This window comes from Symphalangus syndactylus, chromosome 2 (genome assembly GCF_028878055.3).
Source record: "Symphalangus syndactylus isolate Jambi chromosome 2, NHGRI_mSymSyn1-v2.1_pri, whole genome shotgun sequence".
Taxonomy (NCBI): domain Eukaryota; kingdom Metazoa; phylum Chordata; class Mammalia; order Primates; family Hylobatidae; genus Symphalangus; species Symphalangus syndactylus.
In genome coordinates, this window is record NC_072424.2 from 47,205,221 (window position 1) to 47,218,841 (window position 13,621).

Consider the following 13,621-nt stretch of genomic DNA (forward strand, 5'->3'; position numbering starts at 1 on the left):
GATCACACGAAGTATTTTTCCAAAGTGGTTGTACCAATTTATACTTACATCATCAGGGGATGAAAGTTCCAACTGTTCCACAATATTGCCAATACTTGGTAAGGTTTTTGAAACAATTTTATTAATTTTGATGGATGTGTAATGTTATTTTCATTTCTCCAATGACAAAGGATGTTTATATTTAATAGTGAAGTACTCATATTGGGAATAAGACAAAGAGGTCTGCTATTACTTCTTTTATTCACAATTGTGAAAGAGATCCCAGTCAATGCAAACACATACATACATCCATATAAGATACAGGATTAGAAGGAGATAAAACTCTCCTTTTTCACAAATGACAAGATTGTGTACACAGAAAATCCAAGTTAATTTACTGATGTACTATTAGAATTAATGGATGAATATAGCAAAGTACAGTTGACTCTTGAATACAGGTTTGAATTGTGCAAGCCTGCTTATATACATTATTTTCTTTCACCTCTGCCACCTAAGACAGCAAGACCAACCTCTCCTGTTCCTCAGCCTACTCAATAAGGATGAAGACCTTTATGATAGTCCACTTCCACTTAATAGATAGTAAATATATTTTATCTTCCTTATTTTTTCTTAATAACATTGCCTTTTCCTTAGCTTACTTTATTGTAACAATATAGTATACAATACATATAACATAAAATATATGTTAATTGACTATGTTATCAGTAAGACTTCTGGTCAACAACAGGTTATTAGTAGTTAAGCTTCTGGGGAGTCAAAAGTTATACACAGATTTTTTTTTTTTACTGCATGGGGGGTTTGCGCCCCTAAACCTCGCATTGTTCAAGGGTCAACTGTATTTAGATAAAGATAAATATATGAAAGTATTTCCATATATTAGTCACAATTGGAAAATAAAATTATAATAGGATTAAAAAACATGAAGTACCTAGAAATACATGTAATGAGAAATGTGTAACACCTCTACCCAGAAAACTACAAAACATTACCAAGAGAAATTAAAGAAGACCTAGGTACCTAAAAGGATACAGTATGCTTATGGATTGAAAAGATGTCAATTTTTCACAAATTGATCTATAGCAGTATGGTTCTCAAAATGTGGTCATTCTTAACATGTCTCTTTCAATTATCACTCTTTCCTTCACTTCATAGCTAAACTTCTGGAGACTTTGTTTACATTCTGTCTTTATCATTCCCACTTAGTCCTTCAAATATGCATCTGGATTTTTTGAATGGTGACATAACTTTTATAGTATGTGTCACATCATAAATGAACTCATAAATCAACATATCCTGGGAACTTGTTACAAATGAAAATTCTTGGGCTTCACCCAAGACCTAATAAATCTGAAATTCTGTATTTTAACAAGCCCTTCTTGTGATTCTGATACAGGCTAATGTTTAAGAACCACTGATCTACAGATTCAGTGCAATTCCAATATAATTAAATAACTTACCTCCTTTTGCTGAGTAAGTAAAGCATGATTTTAGCAAGTCTTTCTAAAAAAGGATTGGATGTAAAAGTATTTGCTGCTTAATTCATAATTAAAAAATAAAAGAATAAAATAATCTAACTTTCTGAGAATTCCAGCTACATTTACTATAAAATTGTATCAGAGTTTCCAAGGTAATTATAAGGTGATTTTTACAATATTTGTGTGGCTGCTTTTGAAATACAGAAGAGACACAGAATAATATTACTTGCATGTCATAATACTTACAGTATTAAGTAAGGTATCATACACAGCATTCACAAATTTAGCATTAATCCCAGAGTCTTCAATGGTGTTAAATGAGGCAGTGGCATCTTTCTGCAAATTCAATTTAAGAATTAAGTATATTCAACATTTTAAAGACTATTCTTAGTAAAATTTGAACCACACTATTCCTTCATAATTTTGATGATTTTTTAGTCTGATAATAAAAAAGAACTGTTAGGGCAAAATTTCTGAAAATAAAAAGAAATGTACAAAGATTATTTTAATAACTTTCTTTTTTAAAAGTGAAGGAATGGAGTTAAACATGAACATTAGAGCAAGTAAAAACAATATTTAAGGGCTGGGTGTGGTGGCTTATATCTGTAATCCCAGCACTTTGGGAGGCTGACATGGGAGGATCATCTGAGTTCGGGAGTTCGAGACCAGCCTGGCCAACATGGTGAAACCCCGTTTCTACTAAAAATACAAAAATTAGCCAGTGTGGTGGCAGGCACCTGTAATCCCAGCTACTCAGGAGGCTGAGGCACAAGAATTGCGTGAACCCAGGAGGCAGAGGTTGCAGTGAGCTGAGACTGCACCACTGCATTCCAGCCTGGGCAACAGAGTGAGACTCCATCTCAAAACAAAACAAAACAACACCCCCCCAGAAAAACCCATATACTTATATAATATTTGTAATATTACATAATTGTATGTACTGTATAATTTCTGAAATCAATACATAATATATGCATGTTTAAATCAATATTGGGTAGAAAATGAGGTAAATTTATCATTTTTGGAAAATTTAAAACTAAAAGTGAAATGAAAAATGTGTTTTATGTATAATTACCTTAAATGCAGCATTTAATTCTGGGAAAGAATCAAATGTTGTTAGATAAAAATCATGTACTGCTTTCCAATCTCCTGATGACTTAACTTTTTCTACATCTTCCCTAAAATGAAAACACATTAACCGTATATATATATATATATATATAAGTATTATTCAGATAAACTAGCATTACTTTTTAATAAATGTCACCAAACATGCAATACGAAATACTGAAACCAAATAAGGAAATATGTCCCAGTTAATATAGTTTATGGATTTATAATTCTTTTTTTTTTTTTTAATTATACTTTAGGTTTTAGGTTACATGTGCACAATGTGCAGGTTTGTTACATATGTATCCATGTGCCATGTTGATTTCCTGCACCCATTAACTCGTCATTTAGCATTAGGTATATCTCCTAATGCTGTCCCTCCCTCCTCCCCCAACCCCACAACAGTCCCCCGAGTGTGATGTTCCCATTCCTGTGTCCATGAGTTCTCATTGTTCAATTCCCACCTATGAGTGAGAACATGCGGTGTTTGGTTTTTGATTTATAATTCTTAATTGGATTAAGATATTAATCTAGCTTCAACTTTCCCATTTACTTATTTTTAAAAAAGATCATCCTTAACATGTCTCTTTCAATTATCACTCTTTCCTTCCCTTCATAGCTAAACTTCTGGAGACTTTGTTTACATTCTGTCTTTATCATTCCCACTTAGTCCTTCAAATATGCATCTGGATTTTTTGAATGGTGACATAATTTTTATAGTATGTGTCACATCATAAATGAACTCCTATTTTTTAAAATGGTAACAGTCTATTATTTAATTACCACCTTTATCTCTTTTTGCCTGTTTTGACTCATAGACTCTTACTTAGTGTTTCCTTTATTTTGCTGCAGCCTATCGAACTCTTCCTATTATTCGTATATCTGTTTTCTTTCACGTTCAACTTGAGACATATAGTCTTTTGAGGTCCTCTTGGCTAATACCTTACAATGATCCAAAAGCTAATTTCTCAAATAAAGAAATTATGTAAAGTGCTGACATGCAGATGACTACACATTTACATATAATAGTGAGCTGAAACTTACTGAAAGTCTTTCACAGTTTTGGGCTGGATAGGAAGAATAGGTTCTGGAAGGACTGGGGCCTTCATTTCGGATGATGATGCATCCATAGATGTACGCTGTTTTTGTCTAACATCAAGGCAAATTGGTGGTTGGTCTCTCACTGTGAAGTATAAAAACACATTCAAAATAATGAATCATTAAACTTTTCCAAATTATAAAATACAAGATTAATTCAACATGAACAGAAAATGAATTATTTTGTATCACATTCACTTTGAGATTAAAGAAAAACCAACCATAGTGAAGGACATTTACTGGAGGGCTTATTCCCCCACTTCACTCACAACACATATTAGGCTGTATCTTACATGGATGTGCATACTTAATATAGAGCTTCTTCCCTTTTTCCCTTCCCCCTCAAAATTGTTTGTTAATGTAATTTAGCATTTCTTTCCTCTCCCCTCTTCCCAAAAGTCATCTTTCTGGGGATATTTCAATGAGGCTCAATGTTTTTAATGTTTATTAGCTTTTTGAACACAGTCACACATTGCTTAATGATGGAGACACATTCTAAGAAACATGCCAGTAGGCAATTTTGTCACTGTGTGAACATCATACAACGTACTTACACAAACCTAGATGGTATAGCCTACTACACACTACACACCTAGGCTATATAATATAGCCTATTGCTCCCAGGCTACATATCTGTATAGCATTTGATTGTACAGAATACTGTAGACAACTGTAATACAATGATAAGCATTTGCTTATTTAAACACATGTAAACACAGAAAAGGTATAGTAAAAATATAATAGTATAATCTAGGGGACCACTGTCACATATGTGGTCTATTCTTGACTGAAATGTCATGACTGTATATGCACTTACGTCCTCTGTAAGTCTTTTAATTTTCATTTCTGGAAACAGAAAAGTGCATTATTAGATTCTCCACTTATAAAATGTTGTCATTTCAAGAATGTTATATGAAAGAAATCACACCTATGTAACCTTTTCATACTGGCTTTTAGTTAGCATAATTTTCTGGAGATTCATCCAAGTTGTTGCACATACAGATAGTTCATTCATTTTTATTGCTGAATAGTATTCCACTATTTGGGTGTACCACTATATGGTTAACTATTCAACCATTGAAGGACATCTGTTTTTAGGTTATTGTAAATAAAGCTGCTAGAAACATTTGTGTAGAGGTTATTGGGTAAAATAATTCCTCATTTCTTTGAGGTAAATATATGGCAGTTGCACGTTTAGTTTTTTAACAGACTACCAAACTTGTTTTCCAGAGTGGCTGTACCATTTCACATTCCCACCAGCAATATATTAGTGATCCAGTTTCTCTACAAACTCACCAGCATTTTGTGTTGTCACTATTTTTGATAGTTGTGTAATATTTCTGTGTGATTTTAATTTTCATTTTCCTATCGGTTAATGAGGTTGAACAGCTTTTAATGTGCTTATTTTCCATCCATATATCTTCTTCAGTGAAATGTCTCTTTACATCTTTTGCCTGTGTTCTGACTGGATTACTTTTCTGCTGTTAAGTACTGAAAGTTCCTTATATAGGTTAGGTAATAGTCCCTTGTCACTAAAATAGCTTGCAAATGTTTTCTCCACTTTGTAGCCTGTCTTTTTATCCTCTGCACAGGGTCTTTCTCAGAGCAAAACTTTTAAATTTTGATGAAGTCAAATTGATAAATTTTTCTCTTATGGATTGTACTTTTGGTGTCAAGTCTAAGAACTATTTTCTAGTTCTAGAGCCCAACGATTGTTTTATTTTTTTTCTAAAAGTCCAATAATTTAACATTTAGGTCCATTATCCATTTTAACTTAATTTTTGTATAAGGTGTGAGTTTGGGGTTAATGTTTATTATTTTTTGTCTATAGATGTCCAATCACTCTGGCACCATTTATTGAAAAGGTTATTTTTCCTCCATTGAATTGCTTTTGCACCTTTGTCAAATTACAACTGGGCATATTTGTGTAGATCTATTTCTGGGCCCTCTATTCTATCAATCCTCGTATCTCTTCCTCCACGGTTATCTCAGTATGATTATTGTAGCTATATAATAAAAATCAGGTAGACTGATTCTTTCAACTTTCTTCTTCTTTAAAAAAGTTTTAGCCATTCCAGTTCTTCCACCTTTCCAGGTAAATTTGAAAATACTCTTAACTATATCAACAACAAAAAACTTACGGGAATTTTGACAGGAAATACACAAAATTCCTTTTTGTATCAATTCGGGGAGAATTGGCATCTTTACTACAGTAAGTGTTCTAATCCATGAACACAGTATGCCTTTACACTTACTTAGATCTTAATTTCTTTCACCAGCATGGTATAATTCTAAGCATACATATTCTGTAATGTTTGCTAGATTTAAACCTTTTATTCTTTTTTAAGTGATTACAAATGATAGCATTTTTATTTTAGTGTCCATGTGTTCACTGTTAACATAAAGAAATAGAACTGATTTTTGTATGTTTATCTTGTATTCTTCAACCTGACTGAACTCATTAATTCTAGGAAGTTTTTTTTTTGAGATTTCATGTTTTTTTTTTTTGCATAGACAATTATGCCATCTGCAAATAGGGAAAAGTCTTATTTCTTATTTTCTAATGTGTATGTATGTCTTTTTTCTTCTTTTTGCCTTCTTGTATCGGCTAAAATTTGCAACACTGAGATGAGTAAGAGTAAGAGCAAACATCCGTGCATTATTCCCACTATTAAAAGGGAAAGCATTAAGTCTTTAGCCATTAAGAAAAAGGGTAAGCTTTACCAATATAAGGGTACTCCCTTTGATTCTTAGCATGTTGAATAAGAGTGCTAAGAGCAGACATCCTTGCCTTGTTCCCAAACTTAAGGTAAAAGCATTCAGTCTTTCACAACTACATAAAATGTTAATTGCAGGTTTTTTCTAGATGCTGTTTATCAAGTAAAAGAAAATAGTCTCTTTTCCTATATTTCTGGGAGTTTTAATTTTTTTCATTACGAATAGGTGTTGGATTTTGTCAAATTATTTTACTGCATGGAATCATTCTAAAACATGTTAGTATGGTGGATTACATTAATTGATATTTTTAAAACTGAACCATCTAGCATCCCTGGAGTGACCTTTTGGTCATGGTGTATAACTCTTTTTATGTATTGCTGAATTTTATTTGCTAATATTTTGTTAAGGACTTCTGCCATCTATATTCATGAGGGATATTGATCTGTAATTTTCTTTTTCTTTTATTTTTTTTAAACTATCTTTGTCTGGTTTTGTTATCAGTGTAATACCACCTTTGTAAAATGAAAAATAAGTGTTCCCTTTTTGTCTATTTTTTGGTAGAGATTGTACAGAAATGGTGTTAATTCTTTAAACATTTGGTAGAATTCTCCTGTGAGACCATCCGGACGTGAATATTCCTTTTTTAAAGTTTTAAAACTAGAAATCCTTAGTGGTTATAAAACTAGGCAAATTAACTATTTCAAACTGGATGAGCTGCAATAGCTTTTGTTTTTTGAGGAATTGGTCCACTTCATCTGTAATTTCTGTGTGTAGAGTTGTTTGCAGTATTCCCTTATTATCTTTTCTGATGTTTACAGGGTCTGTTGTAATATCTCCTATTTCATTTATGATACTGATAATCTACCTTTTTTTTATCAGTCTTCCTAGAGGTTTATCAATTTTATTGATCTTATCAAAGAGTCATCTCTGTTTCATTGATTTTCTCAATTTTTCTGTTTTCAGTTTCGCTGATTTTATATTTCCTCCTTCCTGCTTGCTTTGGGTTGATTTTCTCTTCTTTTCCTACGTCCGTGAGCTAAGGCTTAGATATTTGTTTTGAAACTTTCCCCTTTTTCGATGTATCTCAAAATAATAAGAGCTATCTATGACAAACCCACAGCCAATATCATACTGAATGGGCAAAAGCTGGAAGCATTCCCTTTGAAAACTGGCACAAGACAGGGATGCCCTCTCTCTTAGCACTCCCATTCAACATGGTGTTGGAAGTTCTGGCCAGGGCAATCAGGCAGGAGAAAGAAATAAAGGGTATTCAATTAGGAAAAGAAGAAGTCAAATTGTCCCTGTTTGCAGATGACATGATTGTACATTTAGAAAACCCCATCGTCTCAGCCCAAAATCTCCTTAAGCTGATAAGCAACTTCAGCAAAGCCTCAGAATACTAAAATCAGTGTGCAAAAATCACAAGCATTCTTATACACCAATAACAGACAAACAGAGAGCCAAATCATGAGTGAATTCCCATTCACAATTGCTTCAAAGAGAATAAAATACCTAGGAATCCAACTTACAAGGGATGTGAAGGAACTCTTCAAGAAGAACTACAAACCACTGCTCAATGAAATAAAAGAGGACATAAACAAATGGAAGAACATTCCATGATCATGGATAGGAAGAATCAATATCATGAAAATGGCCATACTGCCCAAGGTAATTTATAGATTCAATGCCATCCCCATCAAGCTACCAATGGCTTTCTTCACAGAATTGGAAAAAACTACTTTAAAGTTCATATGGAACCAAAAAAGAGCCCGCATTGCCAAGTCAATCCTAAGCCAAAAGAACAAAGCTGGAGGCATCACACTACCTGACTTCAAACTATACTACAAGTCTACAGTAACCAAAACAGCATGGTACTGGTACCAAAACAGAGATACAGACCAATGGAACAGAATAGAGCTCTCAGAAATAATACCGCATATCTACAACTATCTGATCTTTGACAAACCTGACAAAAACAAGCAATGGGGAAAGGATTCCCTATTTAATAAATGGTGCTGGGAAAACTGGCTAGCCATATGTAGAAAGCTGAAACTGGATCCCTTCCTTACACCTTATACAAAAATTAATTCAAGGTGGATTAAAGACTTAAATGTTAGACCTAAAACCATAAAAACCCTAGAAGAAAACCCAGGCAATACCATTCAGGACATAGGCATGGGCAAGAACTTCATGTCTAAAACACCAAAAGCAATGGCAGCAAAAGCCAAAATTGACAAATGGGATCTAATCAAACTAAAGAGCTTCTGCGTAGCAAAAGAAACTACCATCAGAGTGAACAGGCAACCTACAGAATGGGAGAACATTTTTGCAATCTACTCAACTGACAAAGGGGTAATATCCAGAATCTACAAAGAACTCAAACACATTTACAAGAAAAAAACAAACAACCCCATCAACAAGTGGGCGAAGGATATGAACAGACACTTCTCAAAAGAAGACATTTATGCAGCCAACAGACACATGAAAAAATGCTCATCATCACTGGCCATCAGAGACATGCAAATCAAAACCACAATGGGATACCATCTCACACCAGTTAGAATGGCCATCATTAAAAAGTCAGGGAACAACAGGTGCTGGAGAGGATGTGGAGAAATGGGAACATTTTTACACTGCTGGTGGGACTGTAAACTAGTTCAACCATTGTGGAAGACAGTGTGGCGATTCCTCAGGGATCTAGAACTAGAAATACCATTTGACCCAGCCATCCCATTACTGGGTATATACCCAAAGGATTTTAAATCATGCTGCTATAAAGACACATGCACATGTATGTTTATTGTGGCACTATTCACAATAGCAAAGACCTGGAACTAACCCAAATGTCCATCAAAGAAAGACTGGATTAAGAAAATGTGGCACATATACACCATGGAATACTGTGCAGCCATAAAAAATGATGAGTTCATGTCCTTTGTAGGGACATGGATGAAACTGGAAAACATCATTCTCAGTAAACTATCGCAAGGACAAAAAACCAAACAGTGCATGTTCTCACTCATAGGTGGGAATTGAACAATGAGAACACTTGGAGACAGGAAGGGGAACATCACACACCAGGGCCTGTTGTGGGGTGGGGGGAGGGGGGAGGGACAGCATTAGGAGGTATACTTAATGTAAATGAGGAGTCAATGGGTGCAGCACACCAACATGGCACATGTATACATATGTAACAAACCTGCACGTTGTGCACATGTACCCTATAACTTAAAGTATTAAAAAAAAAGAAACTTTCCGCCTTTCTAATGTATGAATGACTGCTATAAATTTCCCTCTCAGCACTGCTATAGCAGTATCCCACAACTTTTGATATGTTGTATTATGTTTTTATTTTCATTCCATCTCATCCATTTTTTAACCTCCCTTGAGACTTCATCTTTGACCAATGAATTATTTGGAAGTTGTTTAATTTCCAAGTATTTTGGAGATGCTCCTGTTATTTTCTGTTACTGATTTCTAATTTGACTACAGTCAAAAAACACACTTTACATTATCTCAATTCTTTAAAATTTCAGTTGTTTTATGGCCCAGAGTATGATCCATTTTGCTCTATGTCCCACTGGCACTTGAAATGTCACATGTATTCTGTTGTTGGGTAGAGCGTGCTATAAATATGCTGTTGGTTGATGGTGGCACCGAGTTATTCTATATTCTACATACTTGTTGATTTTCTAGCTAGTTCCATCAAATATACACTTATAGTTGGAGACTTCAATACCTAATTGTGGATTTTTTTGTTTCTGCATTCAGATCTACCAGTTTTTCTCCCGCAGTTTTTACAATTCTGCTGTTTGGTGCGTACACACTTGTGATGACTATATATTCTGGGTGATTATCCCTTTTATCATTATATAATGTTCCCCACTGTCTCCATGAATTTTCTTTGTTCTAAGTCCACTTTATCTGATATTAATGCAGTCATTTCTGTTTCCTTCAATTGATGTTTGCATAAAATGTCTTCCTCTATCCATTTACTTCCAACTTGCTTATACTGTTATATTTGGAGCGAATTTCTTATAAATAGAAAACAGTTGGGTCATGTTTTTTGTTTACTCTGACATCTTTTATTTAGACTATTTACATTTAATGTAATTTTTAATAAGGTAGAGCTTAAGTCTGTGATTTTATTTTCTATTTGTTCTCTCTACTTATCATTTCTGTTATTTTTCCTGCCTTTCTGTAGGTTAAACATGTTTTAGAATTCTCTTTTGATTTATATATAGTGTTTCTGAGAGGTTTCTCTAGATATTACATTAGATATACTAATTTATCACATGCTACTCATATCGTCATTTAACCAGTTGGAATGAAGTGCAGAAATCCTACCTCCTTTACCTTCCCCTGTTTATAATTTTCTTTTTGTGTGTGTGACAGGGTCTTGCTCTTTCACTCAGGATGGGGTGTGGTGGTGTGACCATAGCTAACTGCAGCCTCAAACATCTGGCCTCAAGTGATTTTCCCATGTCAGCCTCCTGAGTAGCTAGGACTACAGGCATGCATCAAAAGCCTGACTAATTTTTAAGTTTTTTATGGAGACAAAGTCTCGCTATGTTCTCCAAGCTGGTCTCAAACTCTTGGCCTCAGGCCATCCTCCTGTCTTGGCCTCCCAAAACACTGGGATTACAGGTGTGAGTCACTGCACTCAGCCATAATTTTCTTAAGTATTTCCTTTACATACATTTAGAACCACACTGGTGTTATAATTTTTGTTTCAACTACCAAATATAATTTAGAAAACATAAGACGAGAAGAAAAGTCTATTGTATTTATCCATACTTTTGTTTATCACCTTCTTTCCCCTTTCCTCACATCTCAAGTTTCCTTCTTTTGTTTCCTTTCTGTTTAGAGAACTCCTTTATTCTTTTAGAGTAAATGTAGTGGCAACAAATTCTTAGTTTTTCTTCATCTGAAAATGTCTTGATTTCCCTTCCCTCCATTCCTGAAAAATATTTTCATCAGGTATAGGATTCTGCATTGACAGTCCTTTTAGCATTTGAAAAATTTAGTGGCATATCCTTCTGGTGGCCTCCATGGTTGCTGATGAGAAATCTGTTATTTCAATGCCTTTTTTTTTTGAGGTGCTGCATCTGGTGAAGGCCTTCTTGCTAACAGGGACTCTGCAGAGTCCTGAGGGGGTGCAGGGCATCACATGGTGAGGGGGCTGAGTATGCTAGCTCAAATATCTCCTCCTCTTCTTATAAAGCCACCAGTCCTATTCCCATGATAACCCATGAATCCATTAGCCCATGAATGGCTTAATCTATTCATAAGAGCAGAGCCCTCATGACTCAATTACCTCTTAAAGGTCCCACCTCTCAATATTGCTACACTGGGGATTATATTTCAACATGAATTTTGGTGGAAATAAATACTCAAACTACCGCATTTTCTTTAATATGTCATTTTTTCCTGGCTGCTTTCAAGATATTTTTGTTGGTCTTCAGTTTTGACAAGTTTAATTATGATATTTCTTGCTGTGGATTTCTTTGGATTTCTTCTGAATGAGGTTTGTTTAGCTTCTTGAATCTGCAGGTTTATGTCTTTCACCAAATGTAGAAAATTTTCGGTCATTACTTGGTTACTTTTTCAGCCCTACTGTCTTTTCCTCTCCTTCTGGGACTCTGATAGTAGGACTGTAACACCTTTTGTTATAGTATCTGAGGTCCCTGAGATTCTGTTGGTTTTTCAGTCTATTTTCTATTGTTAAGACTGGATAATTTCTATTGTTCTGTCTTCCAGTTCATTGATTCCTATCCCCTCCATTCTGTTGTTGAGCCCATCTATAAAGCTTTTTACTTTGATTGTTGTATTTTCTCAAGTATTAATACTTCTAAAACAACAGAATGATTAATATCTTATAGATTTTAAGGTCTACAATAATGAAATATACATATATAGAATTTAATTCTACTGTAATCAGGATATATTTTCAACTATGTAAACACAGGCATATCAATAGTCACAGAAGTAACATAGCTAATAAGGTCTTCCTTCTTTACCTACCCTCCTATTCAAGCATCTATCCTTGGCTCTACCATCAACTTTAATAAGCAAAGATCAATTTCATTAGTGTGGGAGTTTAAACTTCCATATTAGAAGATAGTATAAACATGCTATTTTTTTTATACAACAGCAATGGTTTCCAAACTTTACTGTAAATCAGAATAACCTGGAAAGCTTGTTAAAACATGGACTACTGGGCCCTCCCCAAACTTTGTGATTCAGTAGGTCTGGAGTGCGGCACAAGAATTTGTATCTTTTTTTAATTATTATACTTTTAGTTCTGGAATACATGTGGAGAACGTGCAGGTTTGTTACATAGGTATACATATGCCATGGTGGTTTCCTGCACCCATCAATCCGTCATCTACATTAAGTATTTCTCCTAATGCTATCCCTCCCCTAGCCCCAATCCACTGACAGGTCCCAGTGTGTGATGTTCCCCTCCCTGTGTACCTGTGTTCTCATTGTTCAGCTCCCACTTATGAGTGAGAACATGTGGTGTTCAGTTTTCTGTTCCTGTGACAGTCTGCTGAGAATAATGCTTTCCAGCTTCGTCCATATCCCTGCAAAGGACATGAACTCATGCTTCTTTATGGCTGCATAGTATTACATGGTGCATATGTGCCATACTTTCTTTATCCAGTCTATCATTGATGGGCATTTGGGTTGGTTCCCAGTCTTTGCTACTGTGAACAGTGCTGTCATAAACATACGTGTGCATGTGTCTTTATAGCAGAATGATTTATCTTCCTTTGGGTGGTAAAGGGATAAAACCCAGTAATGGGATTCCTAGATTAATTGGTATTTCTGGTTCTAGATTCTTGAGGAATCACCACACCATCTTCCACAATGGTTGAACTAATTTACACTCCCATCAACAGTGTAAAAGCATTCCTATTTCTCCGCAACCTCTCCAGCATCTATTTCCTGACTTTTCACTGATCACCATTCTAACTGGCATGAGATGGTATCTCATTGTGATTTTGATTTGCATTTTTCTAATGACCAGTGATGATCAGCTTTTTCTCATATGTTTGTTGGCTGCATAAATGTCTTCTTTTGAGAAGTGTCTGTTCATATCCTTTGCCCACTTTTTGATGGGGTTTCTTGTAAATCTGTATAACTTCCTTGTGGATTCTGGAAATTACCCCTTTGTCAGACGGATAGATTGCAAACATTTTCTCTCATTCTGTAGA

General features: G+C 34.8%; 1 protein-coding gene across 3 annotated transcripts in view; it reads right to left on the minus strand.

Moving 5' to 3' along the window:
* Nucleotides 1-13,621, minus strand: part of HECTD2 (HECT domain E3 ubiquitin protein ligase 2) — a 107,626-nt gene that overhangs the window by 50,254 nt on the left and 43,751 nt on the right. For all 3 annotated transcript variants that reach the window (XM_055255769.2, XM_055255750.2, XM_055255759.2), the window contains exons 3-5: nucleotides 3,630-3,768; nucleotides 2,551-2,653; nucleotides 1,722-1,811 (exon numbers count right to left, since the gene is read on the minus strand). In XM_055255769.2, coding sequence (XP_055111744.1) covers nucleotides 1,722-1,811; nucleotides 2,551-2,653; nucleotides 3,630-3,768 — 332 coding nt within the window. The remainder of the gene's footprint in view (nucleotides 1-1,721; nucleotides 1,812-2,550; nucleotides 2,654-3,629; nucleotides 3,769-13,621) is intronic.